The 17,878-nt window shown below is 39.4% G+C and overlaps 1 protein-coding gene across 1 annotated transcript in view; it reads left to right on the forward strand.

The window, feature by feature from the left end:
* Positions 1-15,825, forward strand: part of LOC124164583 (plexin domain-containing protein 2) — a 279,661-nt gene extending 263,836 nt beyond the window's left edge. The window contains exons 4-10 of the mRNA XM_046541986.1: positions 462-593; positions 1,059-1,251; positions 4,310-4,519; positions 6,721-6,872; positions 7,526-7,796; positions 9,597-9,736; positions 13,553-15,825. Of these exons, the coding sequence (XP_046397942.1) occupies positions 462-593; positions 1,059-1,251; positions 4,310-4,519; positions 6,721-6,872; positions 7,526-7,796; positions 9,597-9,736; positions 13,553-13,621 (1,167 nt within the window). The 3' untranslated portion in view covers positions 13,622-15,825. The remainder of the gene's footprint in view (positions 1-461; positions 594-1,058; positions 1,252-4,309; positions 4,520-6,720; positions 6,873-7,525; positions 7,797-9,596; positions 9,737-13,552) is intronic.
* The last annotated feature ends 2,053 nt before the right edge of the window (positions 15,826-17,878 follow it).

Here is a 17,878-nt window from a genome sequence, read left to right on the forward strand (position 1 = left end):
TTTATTTGGATGTCTCAATTTTCATTCTTTCGTGCCTAAGTGTGTGACGTTAAGAAAATTTTTCGAAGAAACTGTCCACATTGATTTTGGTCCAGTAGGACTTCGCAAGTGTGGTCAAAACTTTTGGACAGACGGGTCACTGATTGGACGTCTGAGATCGGACAGTGTGTGGACGGATGGCAAGGACGGCACCCGGTCGTCCTCTGCCTATCGTGAAAATCCGCGGACAGCGAGAAGACTCGTCGGACGCGCAGCGGACGTCCTTTGGCAACAATGTGCTGTGTGGAAATGTATCAGCCATATTTTTTGTTCTGATTCACATTTATAAAGCTGAGAATCCAAGATAACCTTTTTTTTGATTTTATCCATTGCAAATTTGATTTTATCCATTGCAAAATGTAGGAGTTCTGTTGGTGAGTTGTTTCTTAATCTTTGTAATTTTTTTACTTTTTGTCGCACAGGATCACCACCAGTACTACAATAGCTCTTTCATTGTTGATCCAGAAATTGGCCACTCATATTGGGTCAACCTTACGCAGAAAGATGGAGTCAGAGTTAATGAAATGCTGTCTAAGTCATATAGGCGTGCAGCAGTAAGTAAAAGAATGACTTTTCTGAACTGTGTATTGATTTAGCCAAATGGGACCTGTGATAGTCAGTTAATTTTTGTTATCACCCATTAGTAGATTTTAAACTGATGCCTCATCATGAGTGAGTAAATCATTTTATACAAGTAAAAATAATTTACTCACTGTGGCAGCATAATTACTGATCAGGACAGTCGAAAAATAAATAAAATTAATTGAAAGAAAAATTTTAATTCTTTCTTCTCTGTGTGCTTTGTTACTTTGTCGCTGATAATTCATTTTTATCTTTGTTTGTTCTAAATAGTTACAACTTAATGGTTTTATTATAATCACTGATCGGTATAGTTAAAAATGAAAATCCATTCTGCACTATGTCTTGAGTTAGTCTGTCACTGATTATTCATATTATCTTTCTACATTCGTAATATTACCAATATAATTAATGGTGTCTTTAAATTATCTCTCTTCTAGACTGTGCAACTTTTATTTGACTTCCCATTCTATGGAAACTTAGTTCGGAATGTTACAATAGCAACAGGAGGATTTCTATACACAGGAGAATATGTCCATTCCTGGCTTGCAGCAACGCAGTACATTGCACCTCTCATGGCCAACTTTGATACAAGAATCTCTAATGACTCCTTAATTATGTACCATGACAATGGTGAGTATATTTCCATTCACACAGTTTCACTCAAATTTTGTCCTTACGGCCGTTTTACACCTGGCACGTACTTGCACAATCTGACATGTGTACAAAGGCGCATTCAAAATTGCGTTGTGTAAAGCGGTGAATTGCTAGAACACATGCGAGAATGCGTGGATGTGAGAGGGTAAAATGGTCCCTGTTCTAATTTTATATGCGCGTTTGTGCAATTTCACGCCATTTTGTAAATTAATGCAGTTCTAACCTGCGCAATTCCGTGCCCCGTGTAAAACGGCCTTTAGACTGTGGGAACGTTTTTAAATATTTTGTATGCTCATTGCAGGACATTGCATTTTTGAACATTTGAACATTGCTTGATTACCTACGGCAGTTTCCCAAAATTTTTATTGCTACCTGGGTGTGCCCGGGCAGAGCCCAGTTGCAATTTCCCTCACCATAGGGATTGCTAAAACAGCATAACCCTTTTACTGGCACCGGGACCGATATATCGGCCCTCGCTGGTCAAGCGAAAACTGCCAGGGGCCAATTTATCGGCCCAAATTATTTCACTTTTTTTTCGTGATTGTGGCCTTTGCAACGGCTGTATGTAAACCCCCATAATCTGTCTATGGTTATAAGATATAAATACAGTAAAACCTCTATGTAGTGAACCTCTTTACATCGTAAACCTCCATGCATCATACCACCCCTACGGTCCCATCTGATTTACATGTAAATTTATAGGCAAACCTCTTTGTAGTGAACCTCTTTATATCGTAAAACCGCCACTTATCATACCAAGGATACACCCCCGCTACAGCTGAACTACCTTCGCATATCGTACCGAGACAACAAGAGACCATTAATGCAGCCACGAATACGTACATGGAATGACATTTTCAGCAATAAATGTTTCACTCTTTTTTTTTCTTACATACCTTTAATATGATGTAGTTTTCACGTTAATCATTAGTTGTGGCCATTTTGTTCAATATGAGAGCATACCTAACAGTAAATAAAAATAGGTATCCAACTATCCTAATCATTTAAAGTGACTGTTGAATTGAGAGAGATAACATTGTTTTCTCTCGAATCATGGTAAAAATCATGTGATAGCGCCCGCTATCTGTAATTATTAAATAATAAACAGATGTTCCCTAATGCATGAATGTTTGTTTAAACACATAATTATAATGGTTTCAAAGACAGTAGTGTCTTTCATTTCCGAAGGATATGAAAAAATGGTGCCTACCACTAAAACCTCTCTAAAGTGAACCTCCATACATCAAATTGCCCAAATTTTGGTCCCCTTCATTACGATGTAAAGAGGTTTTACTGTATATCTTAAGAATTGGGAAAAAATCTAGATGTATGAAATAAAATTAAGAAACTGAAAAATTTTTAAATCTGAAATGTTGCTAATTCCGGAAAATAGCCTTGGCAGTCTTCGTACATCCCACCTGAAATGGGCTGGCAGTGAAAGAGTTAACTCTCCCTGGCCATCCCTCACTGTAGGGGGTGCCTCCTGGTATTTCCTATCATATTACCCATTTTGTATTGTTTCCTTCCTGCTCCATGATGTTTATATGCCTGCGGCAAGTGCCCAAATGTAGGCCCATACGTCCATAGGCAGATCCAGGGGGGGGTGGGAGGGGGCCCCCCAGACCCTTAAAAATATGCTAGATTTTTAATACGGTCCCATTATCATTTCGTTCGTTTTGTATGACGAGGTATCCTTGTACCCCCCCCTGAACAAAATCCTGGATACGGCCTTGCTTGTGCCCCCCCCCCTCCCAGAAAGAAATCCTGGATCCGCCCCTGCATACGTCGGTAAGAAGATACGTAGGTAAGGAAGGGTTGCCCCCACGGGCGTACCCAGCAAGGGGCACTAGGGGGCAGCTGCCCCCCTAATTTTTCTGCTGCTCCACAGTTTTGTGCATTTGTCTCATGTGATTATTATTTGCACCCTAATGAGTGATGCTTTTCATCAAGTTCAAGATTGAACAAGTTCATGAGCCAATATTCCTATGGCGTTGCCGAAAGTGGGTGGCAACCTTCGCATTGTTTCATTTTTAAGTTATAAGATGATGACTGAATGAGAAAGACTTTTTTTTGCCATAATTTGTTTTTCCCTTTTACTTACCAAATTTTTTTATTGATTTGAGATTTCAAGTCTGAGGGAATGACCCCATTTCTGTTTGAATTATTAATTTTTATCATAATTTATGACGAATTTTTTTCTCTTTCAATCTTCTCCATAATTCAGATAAAATTTGCATACCAACTGAACCATTGATGATCATTATCTGAGTGATGAATCTTACGTTCAATGAAATTAAAGTCCTCTAGTGAAATTTTACTTCTGGCAACTTCATTTCCATTCCAGCACATATTTTCCCTTTTAAAAATGATTTACGGAATGGTGGCCCAGTTGTTAGAGGATTGGGCTGCTAAATTAAAGGGTATCATGTTCAAATCCTGGTGAAGTCTTTGAAAATCACGGGGAACAAAAATCCTTGAAGAGTGAGGTGGCACAGGGTTACAAACTGGCACTCCTACCCTTACAGTCCAGCCGGCGAGATTTGTCCGATGGCACTTTAAAAGGATGGGCGGAGAACCCTGCGCCAACATGGTTTGCAACCAATCGCTGTCCCCAAAATGCACCTCACACTCTTGCCTAGTCATACAACGTTGTCTCATGGATATGAAGCACTGAAACAAGCCTGAACCACCAAAAGAAGCCCTTTCTGCGAATCGTCAAAACAAAGGATTCTTCCTTTGGATCCTTCACGCTCGTCGTCCCTTCTGGCTGCTATCTTCACGGAACTCTTTTGTTTACATGTTATGTGGGCGTTTCCCTTTCTTACCTGGCAACCTTGCCCCCTACCCCTTCTAGCTGTCAACGGACAACTCTCGGCGCCCGGACTGTAGTGTGTGACTTTCATATGCCGGTGGCCTAGTCTGGGGTGAGCTTGGTCCTCACCTTTTTAAACCAACTTATGGTTTGACTCACTGAGTTAGGGAAAACGATTGTGGTGCGTAATCTAATTGTTTGCCAAATATTTTTACCTTCCAGGAACTGCCTTTACTGTGCAATGGGAGAAGGTGGTCCTCCAGGAGCATCCAAACGAAGGGGACTTCACCTTCCAAGTCACGTTGCATAAAAGTGGTGACATCACCTTCGTGTATCAGAATGTGCCAATCATAGTTGAGCAGATCAAGGACTATCACCATCCTGTGAAAGTGGGACTGTCAGACGCTTACATCATTGACCGCACCATTTTCTGTGAGTTTCCTTGCAAATCCCTTCTCCTGTCCTAAGGCCAAGGAATTTGGGCCTAAGGACCCTTGTGGGACTACCCATCTTCTGGAGGCTCCTCCACTCACTTCAAGAGGGATTGTTTCTCCCCCAGATTAAAAAAAATAACCTTGTCATAAGTTAAATTAGGCTTAATTTCTGATGGAATTCTTGTATAATATTGAATTTTTTTTATTTTTCCACCTGTCAAACTTTTCTCAGGACCCTCATGCTTTTTAGGGGTGGGCCCGCATCTCTTCCCCTGGCAATCCCATGCTCGTTTTATTATTGTGGATGCCACTCAAGGATTGGCTCACAATTTTTACTTGGCTGATGAATTCCATCACATGTTTCTCATCTATATTTTTCTTCCAGTTTATATCTTAATTTTTTTCAAAGAAATTGATCAACTTTCAACATATATTTCATTTGACAAAATAGGATTTTAACAAAAATTTCATATATCCTTTTATCATATTGGATATTACTATCAGTGTGAAATGTTTCAAGTGTACTTTTACTTCTCTGCTCTAGTGTTGCAGGAGAGAATGAGCAGTGGAAAAAACTCGGAGTAATTTTAGCTGGCTATTCTGAGATGTCACATAACAATATATTTATGCATATTTTGGAAATGGAAATCTTCCATTTCCTTATCACTACACTGGCATGTTTACAGCATGACCAGGCAGGGGCACAACTAGGAATTACCGTATATGTCTGAATATAGTCCCCCCTTTTATTCCAAAAATGCATGTGGTAAAAGTAAAGGGGGGACTATATTCAAATGTATTTTTTTTTTACTTTTCCCAAAACTGAAGCCTCAAAATTAGGGGGGAGACTACATTCAGAGGGGGACTACATTCGGAGAAATATTGTAAGGCTGGGAGGGGTTTAGGCACAACTAATAACCATAACGAATTTTTGAGAAGGCTCAGGCCCCATGGAGTCGGCATCACTGACGGTAACGTAAATTTATCAATTTAGCAACGAATCACAATTTCCTATATTAGACCACACCCAAAAAGCATTAGGAAGTTTTTTTTCCTCCCAAGCCAACCCAAAAATGAGGATGCGCAGGATACATTAGTGTCCAACTTACATGAATAGATACGGTATTTAGATATCGGTTAAAAATGGAGAGTGTTGGCTGGAGTAAAATCAAATGTCAAAAATGCCAGAGTAACTATGAATTCAATGACTGTTGGAGAGATCTCGGTGACTCATATGTTACTCACTCAGTGATTCACCAGTAAGGTTAGTTGGGATAGGTGAGGATAGAGAGGTCAGTTCTTATCTGTGGGCCACCTCTCATTTCAAAGATTTTATTTGGGAATGTCCGAAGGATTCACCTGGGACCCTCCATTCTGTTGCCTAATGCTATATCCACTGGGCTACCATGTTCTTCCCCCCCTCCTCATTCATTAGGGCTACAAATTTTTGGTTAGATTACTTTTTTGCCAATTCCAAGAAACATCAAGATATTAGGGTTAAAGCAAAATATTATTCTCATGAGTGAAAATTATTGAAATGTGTACTGTTGTACCATATGGTGAAACACCTATTTAGAGTGATGAGTTGTTTTTATTTTTTACCCATGCAAACATTCCTGTTAATGAAAATACACAATCCTGGTAACTTTTCACTGGAAAATTATTTATTGGTACGACACGTTTTGATGCTCAGGCGTCATTCCCAAGTACACTGTTTATTATTTAGACAATCCTATAAATACCCAAATTCTAGGAGGGGGGGAGGGAGAAGGGTGATGCAGGGGGAAAACCTGCTAGAATTTGGGTAGTTATTGGATTGACCGAATAATAAATAGTGTACTTGAGAATGACGCCTCAGCGTCGAAACGCATCGTACCAATAAATAATTTTCCAGTGAAAAGTTACCGAGGTTGTGTATTTACATTTCAATATGGATTTTCACAAAGTAAAAGCCGAATCGATTGAATTTGGTATGCCGGCCTCGGTGGCAGTGGGATAAAGTCCTCGCCTGCCAAACCGAAGGTCGTGGGTTCGAATCCGGCCTGGGTAGGTGATCCCTATCCAGGGCATGGATGTTTGTGTTGTATGTTGTTAATCCTCCGTTGTAAAGGCCTTAAAGTGCTCATTACGGGGAAGTTGTTAATAAATAAAAAAATAAATAAATTCATTTCAGTTAATATTTGATTCCTTTTTCCATAGTTGTCAGAAGAAAAACGATTTATGAATACCATCGTGTTGACTTCCGAAAGGAGGACATCAAAAATTGGACCGTAATCCACCTCAGTGCTCTCAGGACTTGCTTGGACCTGAAGGACTGCTCATCATGTGTGTCAAACAATATTGGATTTGAGGTATGTATATTGTGGAAAATGATGGGCATAAGTTTTTCGTATGTTTTTACAAGTGTCTCCACAAGATCAATTTTAAACGTCAATGTGTGATGAAAGATGAAATTATGAGAGGTACTGTACTTGAAAATATATAAGATGCATCATCATATAAGATGCACTCTCATATCAGTATGGCATGCACAAGAAAATAAGTCCACCCGAAGAAGTGGCACCCCCACAGCTTAAGTTAGTTCCTGTTACTTCTTATGTTTCAGAAAAGCCAAATAGGTTGAATAATCATAGATGTAATTTCCAAAAAATATATAAATTTTTTCATAAAAGTAATCAATACAATTAAACATGGAATAAAACAAAGCACAGAACTGAGGGAAAACATTTGCAATTTTGTTTTAAGACTTCAGTCACTTTCAAAGCCATGAAACCCTGTGTCTGAATCATTATCAATGTCATTAGAGATGAATAAATTGTCATTGCTTCAGTTTCCATCATCACAAGTATCGGGGGCACAGCTTGCACTTGTAACAGCAATGAAAATGGAAGCTCAGAACCACAAGATGACGCAGGACCCAAAACCCTTTCAATTCGTGAATTGCTGCAAAAGCCTGTGATTGAAATTAATGCATAACCTTTTGTTTCTCTCCCCGTTCCTGTAGTGCTCGTGGTGTGAAAGTGCTGGAAGGTGCTCGAATGGCTTGGATCGTCATCGTCAAGATTGGCTGATGAGGGGATGCGACAAATCCTTCATCCTGCACCAGAATCAGTGCATTGCCCACGGACCTGATGTTGCGACCACGGCTTCTCCCATACCTGGGGATATGAAAGACACGGCCAAAGATGTTACTCGGTCATCTGAGTTTTCACTGCAGCCGCGGGTAGCGGACAACAACTATGGTCATGATTCACATGGGACCGCAGGACCTGAATGTAAGTAGATTCAGCGGTGTGAGACAAGATGTTTTAGTACATGTTACACTGAAGAAAATATTTTGCAATGTCCACATAAGACTTTTAATGAAGTATAATGCATTTCAACACTTCTGAGTTATCATTAGGTATGCTGGTTTTTAAAAAATAGAATTTTTTCTGCATATAGTCTGCGAGAATGGGTGTGAAGTGAGGTAGCGGGAGTTGCACAACTTGAACCTTATTGCAGAATTGTACGATAATGATTGTACTTGATGATGACATACTCAATTAAGTCTAAGTGGATTTTGCATAATACATACTTTTTTTTATTACTTCTGAATATAAGTGTTTTCATTCCTTTTCCCATGGTCTAAGAGTGATTTTATTGGTAATTGACCATAATGCTACTTAGTAGCACATTTCTCTGCCATGAACTGACCCCTTTTTTATGTGTATGTGACCAAAAGTTGTCTTCATTTTTGGTCTCAAGCTGTTCATCTCTATTTTTTTCAGCTCTTATATGTGTTCTTACTAGACCATTGTGGCCCATATGCTCAAAACCAAATTAATGGCTTATTTACTAAAATATTCTTTTCAAATTTTTGGCTTTGTGTATTATTACCCATATTGTTCAAGTGTATGAAGAAAATTACACATTGATTCATAGGAAACATTTAAATGCATAACATACCGAAAACGGTGGTCAAAAGAAGACATATTGTCTCTCTGTGTTCAGGTCAAGTTTTCCCCTTATTATCTTCTCCTGAAGACTCCAAATATTTGCTTATGGAAATAATAATCGGCCCTTGTGGTGGAGTCTAGCTCAGCACGCAAAGCTCTGGTAAGGAACTGCAGGGCAAGGCAGGTGAAACTCCTCATTGGAGTAACGTAACCAGGGCTTGCAAATTGACTTCTGCAATTGAAGAGAAGCCAAATCAGAGTGATAGTTGGTTTGCTAAGGGGCCACTATTGAATTATGAGAAACTTACACCTTGGTGTGATCAACACGATTACACAGCAATTCATCCTTTACATGAGTGTCCCACCATCATGAGGACCCAAAATTGATGCCTGAACACACTATTTTTGGACACCAGAGATGTTAGGGATTTAACCGTAGAAGACCTATTGGCCTTTGGTAAGGAGTTAGGGCTATATGCGTAACCTATTAAAAGTGGGTAACACAATGGACCTTATAGATCTAACTGCCCAGGTGACTCCTGATGTTGCCCTCCCATTGAGGAGATCTAATTTAATCTAGGCCAGGGGTCTCCAAAATACGGCCTGCAGAGGGCTTTCCTCCGGCCCGCGTACTCTTTTCAAGTAGCGCGCGAATCTCGCTCGTGTAACTCTGTGAGACACCGCTAGGAGAAATGCTGTGCTGTACTACACGTCAAAGTCGCCTTCAACTGCTCGTAAATAAGAAATACGCCACCGGATACTTCAGTAGACGTTGGAATCGAATACTTCAGTCATCGTCAAATTTGCTATCCGCCCCACGGGGCGATTTGGATCTTGGAATGTGGCCCTCGTGGCCTAGTAAATTGGAGACCCCTGATCTAGGCTGTGGTGTTGCTGGTTAGATTTTTGGATGAAATAACCTTAGTGTAACGTCTTGGTGAAATAATCTTGCTGTAGTACCTCATCAAAATAATGCAATCAGTTGTGACTGCATCTAGTGCTAGTCTAGCCATCCTAAATGTGATTGATCATGATAGACAATTTTTAACTAACTTTATCTTTAACTGTAGCAAATGCTATTTTAGTTAAGTTTTTTGTTTTAAAATTTTTACCATGCTTTTTTTCTCTCAATTTCAGATGGGTCCCAGTCAATGCCAATCAGTGCTTCTGCCATAGTTTTATTGGTCCTAGTGGCTACCCTGATCACAGGCATTGGGTTATGGGGCTTATATGCGTATCGCAATCCTCATACGTTTTCAGGACAGTTCCTTATTAAGGTAAGTGAAGTACTCGGTTTACCACCCAGCTTGGATAGTGCTGAACTCAAAGCAGCAAAAGAAAGAAGTAGCTTAGGGGATTCGAAATGCAAATTCACGAGAGGGTGAAAGCTTTAAAATTTTGCTGGGAGGAACAAATTATTTATCATATATGTAAACAGAGTTCCACCATCATCATGGTTAAAGGTAATCATGGAAGTCCATGGAATACAGGGAAATATGAAATAGATTACGCCTTAGTTCGACAGAGGTTTCGGAATAGTGTGAAATTTCCTGTGGTAGATCCAGAATCAGACCACAAACAAGTGATTATGAGATGTAATGGGAGATTCGTGAGACAAAAAAAAATCAGAAAGAGGATGAAAGGGAAAGTAGAAGCACGGAAGGCACTTAGGGAATGGAATACCATAGTGGCGTAACTATGGGGGGGATCAGGGGGATAGATCCCCCCCGCCCCAAAGCCTCAGAGAAATAAAAATGATATTCAAAACCATTGTTTATTTTTGACGTGTAGTAAATTTTAACGTAACCTGTAATGAAACCCAAATTTTAAGAGCTAAAATTATGTAAAATGTATTTACTGGCACGTCATTTTTCCAAAATTTTCCCAAAAGGGGGGTGAGGGGTGGGAGGTCGCCCTTCCATAACCCCTCTCATCCCCCCCCCCCCCAAAGCATAATCCTAGTTATGCCACTGGAATACCAGGACTAGTGGAGAAGAGTATCCAAGAGATATGTGACATGGAGAATGTAGAGCAAGGGTGGAGTAGGATAAAAACAGGAAAAGTGAAGGCAGCAGCAAAGTCTATGGGATACTTATGTAGAAAGTAGAGGGATAAAGGAACTGTAGACCAATGAAGAAATGATAAGGATAATGGAGGAAAGAAGGAAGTAGAAAAGTGCAGACTCAGACCAAGGCAAAAGGGAAGGTACTGGGAAATTAATAATAGATTATTGCAGGTAACCACGAAGGCATGGGGTCCCACACTATCCAAATCACCACTCACCGAATTTCGGACTCCCGTCGATGGCTTTCTCACGTAGCATTGCCTCAAGACCCTTCCAAGAGGACGACACTCACAACTCCAATGTTCACGGCCAACAGCCACAAAAACAATAACTTTAAACAAATTACACTTGTGCCCAACGGGTGCACAACAAATAACAAACCAAGCGAGTGGTGATTATAGTATAGGTCTCCCTATGACTCAAGGGATGGCATTCCCATCCCTTTTCCCATCACTTGGCACTTATCTTTTTCTGCCGCTGAAACCAAAGCTTCCACTATCCTTCAGCCAATCAGAATGCATGGCCTCTAGCAGCGATTGTAATCCAGTGCTTGGATTTTAATTGAATGAAAGTTGTAAATACAGAAAGTGATGGAGTGAGCAATGGAAAAAGGGACAGTGGGAAAGAACTTGTGATTCAGAAAAGGAAGGGTCAAGTGGTCATTTCTTTGGACCCTGAAAAGCTATTGCTGGAACCTCTCTGAAGTACGGAAAAAATGTTCGTGTGATTCAGGCTTAAGTACAGTGAAACCTCTCATTAACAAACACTGAAGGTCCTCAAAAATGTGTCCGTAAGTGAGATGCGTCTGAAAGTCGGAGGTGACCTAAAGAAAGCCTCATTTTTACGTTCAATTTTTTGGGCCATTTGCAGGCCTCCGTGGCAGTGGGGTAAAGTCCTCGCCTGCCAAACAGGAGGTCGGGGGTTCAGTCCCACGTGGGTAAGTTACTCCTATCCAGGGGCGCAGCCAGGAATTAAGGCTGGGGGAGGGGGGTGCCACGGCAAAATTAGCAGTGACGGAACGCACTCTCCTTAGCTTTTTTCAGAAGTGTGTTTTCTTATTACAAGTTATTACTTAAGTTTTATTACAATTTTCTTGTTTTGGTTACGAATTAGAAATTTTGCGGAACCAAAATTGACAAAACTGTTATTTGAGTATTACGTTTTTTGTTAACCAGTGCCGGTACGGCGTTCCAGCGCTTTCTGGCATCATGACACCACTGGAAGTATGCTAATATCGGATTTACCCTTACCCATATGCGAACAGGGTGCTCCTTTTAAAATGACTGCTTGCGGCAGGAGCGCAGCTAGGAATAAGGTTTGAGGGGATTTAGGTGCAACTAATACCGGAGTGTGTTGGGGTGTGGAATTCTCACCAGGATAAGCGGTAGGTGGGTGATTAATAAATTGCGGAATTTTAAGATAAATGGTTCAAAATGGTGTGTTTTACGGCTTTCTGAGGGATATTTTGTTAATACTTACGCTATTCTATTAGTAATATAAATTCAATTAAGTAAAATGGATTAAAATAAAGCATTTCTCTGAGCTCTGGGGGACCCCCAAACCCCCCCCCCTCGCTGCGCCACTGCTCCTATCCAGGGTATGGTTGTTTGTGTATGCTAAACTGTTAACATGATAGTAACCCCGATGTGAAAGGCCATTTAGATCTGTTTTCAGTGGCATGGAAATGAATTAATTAATTAATATTGCCCTGCTAGTAATATACTGTAGGAATGTAAGCCAGCTGAAAGAAATTCTGTTATTATAAAAACTAAATTTTTGAGAGATAGGTTGGAAACCCATGGTAATGGTGTCTTTGAAAGAGTGAAATTGTGTCCAAGTGTCTGTGACTGTAAGTAGGAGACATGGGCGTAACCAGCTGGGGGCTGGAGGGGTCAGGTAGAATCAAAAGTGAAATTAGTTCAAAAAGTAATTTTTGAACAAATTGTCTTTAAATCCAAGAAATATGATATTAGTATAAAACATGCAATTAAAATTTTAAAAAATTTCCAAGCAAATAATTTTTAAATCTTAGAATGTGCTTTTATAATTTTCTTGAACATGCGGTTTCATAACCTTTTTTCTGCATTACAACTTGAACCACCATTGCTTGCCCCCCTCTGGCTTTGATCCTGGGTTTGCCCTTGGTAGGAGAGTACATATACTAGAGGTATACTATCCTTATACAAGGGCGTACCCAGGATCAATACTGGGGGGGGGGGCAAGCCATGGTTATTCAAGTTGTAGGTAAGATTTAAGCATGGAAAAGGTGAATGAAATCAACATGTTAAGGAAACTGTAACAGCTCTTTATTAGTTTTTAAAATTATTTGCATGAAAAAATATTATTTTCCTTAACCATCTCGCTGCTGCGCTCTCTACGGAAACCTACCCGTCACTTGCGGCAAAAGTGCTAAAGGGATGGCAGGTAGGAAGAAAAGGTACGTTCACAGCAGCCTGTCGTGCGAACGTACCAGTTAGGTTCACAGCAGTGAAAGGGTTAAAGACATTTGCGATTTTTACTTCTGGGGGAGACAGCTGCCCCCTCCTCCCCCTCGCTAGGTACGCCCATGTCCTTATACAAATGCATACCCTTCTGCAGGGGAATTGAATACTGTCCTCAAGTCAGATCCTTCTTCCTCGTAGAATGGTCCTAGAAGATCGTTAGAACATTAATGGCTTTTCGCTGGTTTCCTGCCTGGTTTCGCTGATGGTAGGACCCGCCCGCCTTTGTGACGGTGCAGGATTCCTCGTCCCTTCCCTTCCTTCCCTATCCACTCCCAGGAGGCGTCGTCGAACTCCTATCGTGGCGGCGCCTCCTTCCTTTCTCCTTCCAGTCCTCCCCCTTCTGTGGTGCAGAGGTGATAAGCAGACTTCAGCCCAGGAGTGTAACCTCGAGAGCCCGCCGTAGGGTTTCGTATCCACTGTCACTGTATTCTTTCACTGTATTTCATTCAGGGGTGATTTCACTGTATTCTTAGAATACCTGTCATCTTTGACTGATTTTTTTGTCCGTTTTTCTCCTCCAACAGTACCGCCCAAGCCAATGGAGTTGGAGCCGAGGAGAAGCACGCTACACAGCTGCCACCATCCACATGTGACAGCATTCTGAAAAGTCAATGACGAACCATGATTTGCTGCCACCATCTTGTACATACGGTTGATAGATGCGTGCCGTCACTTTAATTCTGCAATCCCAATTCAGCCAGCTGAATTCTGACCACAAAATAAGATCATATCAAAATATTTTGTCTGTTATCAACATCAAAATGGATTGACCTTGTTAGTGACAATGCCCATTTTTTCCTACAAGAACTGAATTTTTACTTGGGGTGTTGTGCAGGTGGTGAGTAATTGAAAATAGTAATTGCTTGTCCAATAACGGTTGTAAAATGCCAGGCTCATCTACTGTGCCTTTATAATCAACTACACAGTGCTCAAAATATTGAAAAAAAAAGCAATTCCCTCATTGTAAGGAAGCTGTTGGAACTAATTTGGGTAGAAGTCTTCGTGGTTTGGTCTTAAGTCCATTTTTATGAACATTTTTTTTATGCTTGATGCTGTGCGTACGTTTTACTCGACAGTGAGAAAATGCATAATTTTTGTGAGGAAAATGTTGACGGCAAGCTAATGAATTGGGTATCGAGCATGCATGTCGCAAGAATGATGTGACTGCTACAGCTGTGTATATATTTCAAAGGCAAGGTGTTTTTTTGTGTAAAGTTGTACAGCATTTTTGATGTTCTTCTAAAATTCTAAGTGGTGCAAAATTTTAATCTTTACATTTTTGAATTTTAAATGTGTTTTTTTTTTACTAAATCTCTTACTAATGACAGTTTCTAAATTAGTTGTTGTTAGTTTTTTTTAATGGATTGAAAATTATATCATGAATACATATATATATGAAAAAAAGTTCTTGATATTCCTATGAACAGGAAATTTTTATTTGAACTGAATTTGTGATGTTCAGTATATCGACAATTTCTGTGCTGTGCACATTCGTTCTAGTAAAGTGTGATTTGGTAGATGAGAAATAGTGTTTAAATATGTGATACATTGCTATCCATTCCGATTTGATATTAAGAAGTTCATAATTCGAGGGACCAGTCATTTCACGCTTTCTGATGTAACAAAATTCACTTATATCCATCCCGTTTTGTGTGTAATTTTCAATTGAAGCATCTTCAGGAGTGATTTTACTTAAAATACTTATTCTTAGAGTAAGAATATACTCTTTGAGCTTTTTATTTCTTGACAACGTATAAAAAATGGACATTGATTGCATGAGAGATTTAATTTTTGCAGCGTATTTTACAGGCACAGAACTAATGATATAATTATCCCTCTTTTAATCCAGTGAAATTACACATCTATCTGATGGAACTTCATTTGATCATATGATATAGTTTTTCTCGCAAGTTTCAACAATATCTTTTAAAGTTCCACAGGGTGACCAGTAACTATAGCTGCATCTTTTATGATTTTACGCATTGATGTGATTTTACTGGCCAACTACTGGCTTTTGCAGATTGGAACTGAATACACATTAAGAAATGATAGTAAGATGAAAAAATATTTTTCTATATGATATTGTGACAATGGATGAATATCTTGGTCGATAGTCCTATGGATGTGTGAATGGAATATAGAATTATGAATTTCTCAATGAATGAAATATAGAATTATGAATTTATCCTGTTGTTTAAGTTTGGAAACCTTTAGCTTCTGGTCACCCTAAATGCCAAAATTCATTTTAGCAGTTAGTTTTCATGTGCTTGTATCAAGTTCAGTGAATTCCTCTGCTATCTGGAAGAATTCATTCAATATGAAATACAAATGCTGCATCATGACACCTGGGAGCTTATCAATTTTATTTTATTTCTGGTTTATATTCTTGATAAACTTAACAAAGATTTCTTTCTCTGATTCTAGTTAAATATTTAGTTCATATCAATGTTTGGCTAAGTGTCTAAATTTCTAATATATATAATTTTTGTTACCAGCTTGGAGGCAATTACTGTCTCTGTTAACATATGCCCGTAAATTGCATCATTTAGTTAACTTAATGTCTCGTCATTTGAATGGAAATATCTCGTTGTGTAATGATAAATTTAAGACCATGTATTTCATGAAATAAATGTACGTCACTAGACTAACTCTCTGAAATGCGCATCGTTCATTAGCTAAAATTTTTTCTAAAGGCAGTTTGTGGAAACAAGTCATGAAAATGGGTGCAATTTTTGTAATATCATACTATGATTGTGCAAAGCAAAGTCTTTAAGTTAATAAATTTCCTTACCTTTTATGTGGAGTACTTTTCTCTTCCAATGTCCTATGTATTTTTTTTATTTGTGATAATTTGAATTTGTCTATTTTATTTACCCAATAGAAATGGATTAAAGCTTGGCATATTGAAATATTAGTTAAAAGAAAATTTGAGAGGAATCAAGCCAATCCTGATATTGTTGACTGGTGATAATTTTTACAATAACTACCTAATATATTTAAATTTTAGCCCTATTGAGCAGTAGTTGAGATTGTGTTACTGCATGCTGAGTATTGGTATTTGTACATTCATTAAAGAAGGACTGGTAATGGTGGCAAAGATGACAATCAAGCTTAGTCATCATATGCTTGGTGAGTGGCCCATTTCTAGGGTCCCCTTTGGTACATGGACTTACCCTGAGCAGATAAAACAACTCTTAAAAATCGATAGATCAATGCTGGCCCAAGAGCTAACGGTTCCAGACATCCTTGGGAAGCCTGCGATCCTCCCAGCACGTTCCATTTTCCATCGGCCAAGCAAGACGTGAACTGAAAAATTAAAGAATATGCAAAACCCCTGCAGTCTTTCTTCTCTTTCTCGTTAAACCTCTCAGCATTGTTATTATCAAGATAAATCTTGAATGGTAGCCCCATCTTGCTCCCTTTTAGGTTTAATTTTCATATTTTAACTTTTAACAGCTTATACTCTCGTTTTCTCCTTGGGACTGTGGACTACATTAATGCTGAGGCCCTTGGCTTATTAGTCCTTCCCTGCACTTTGGGTACTTTTAAGTGTAACACTTGGTGTACGAAGAAGCCTAAGTACTCATTGTATGCATATATCCATTCAGACATCAGGAATGACATAGTAGATAAAATTTTCAATAAATGAAAATTTAAACATATGTATGTATATGATGATTTGGTGGCCTCGGGGAGCCTTCAGAGAGGGATGAAAGGAGACATAGTTGGGGTGGTTTGCTGAGCTGATGAGTTAGTCGATGGGTGAAGAAAGAATTGTTGGTCAATGATGCATTATAGGCTAAGAAAGAAAGTACAGATGGTCACAATGATTATTTCAGAGAAATTCTACTGTTATGAAAGGATGGGAAGGTTTTCTAAGCTTGTGAATATTTCATTCGCAAGCTTACCTGCAATATTTCATTCACAAGCATATCCACTCTGAACACCACCTCAACTATCCAAGTACGTAACCATGAATTTGCTTCTGGGAGGGCCTGGGTGATATGCAGGTTGCCCACCCTGGTAATTTGTTGCCGTGCATTGGTAAACCATGAATTTCATAAAACAAACCTTCCATTTTGTTAACCTGACATTGAAAGTCATCATTTTTTTTATCAAAAAGGCCATAGTAATTATGGTCTCCATCAGTTTTCATTTCCAAATCTGCCTGATTTTTCAAAAAAATTTAAGCTTTTTGGCTCTGCTACCTGTAGTTAATATTGTACCATTTTGAGCAAATTTCAGATTGGAGGCTGTGATCTCCGTCCGCAAGTTTAACAGGTTGCGTGCGGATGGCGAGAATTTTCGTCATTTTTTTCCCGAACGTTCAAGACGGATGACGAAGATTCTCGTCATTTAGGGGCGTCAACCTAAATTTGAAATTGTTTAGGTCGACGTGCCTAAATGACGAGAATCTTCGTCATCCGTCCAGAACGTTCAGGGGAAAAAGATAACGAGAATTCTCACCATCCGTACACAACATGCTAAATACATAGTAGAGAGAAAGAGGTTTAGTGCCCCTATGGTATTAGTCCCACAAGGGGAACGCAGGCAGGCAGTCGCCACAAAGGACAAGTATATTATTGGTGGGCTGAAAGGCCAAAGGTGTCTCTCTATGCAATCTGCCTGCATCTACCAATGGCCCCTCATTCAGGGCTAAACAATGGAAAGATGAGGTCTTATTCCTTGCTTTCTACCATTTCATTTCTTCATTACCACCTCACTTACTATAACTAATTATCTTAGGTTTTAGAACAATATGCTAGCAAAAACTCCATGTCTGCCACTTTCTGGTACATTGCTTTTACCTGCCTATTTCCACAGAGACATTTTCAGCTTGAGGAGAATGG

Source organism: Ischnura elegans, chromosome 8 (genome assembly GCF_921293095.1).
Source record: "Ischnura elegans chromosome 8, ioIscEleg1.1, whole genome shotgun sequence".
Lineage (NCBI taxonomy): Eukaryota > Metazoa > Arthropoda > Insecta > Odonata > Coenagrionidae > Ischnura > Ischnura elegans.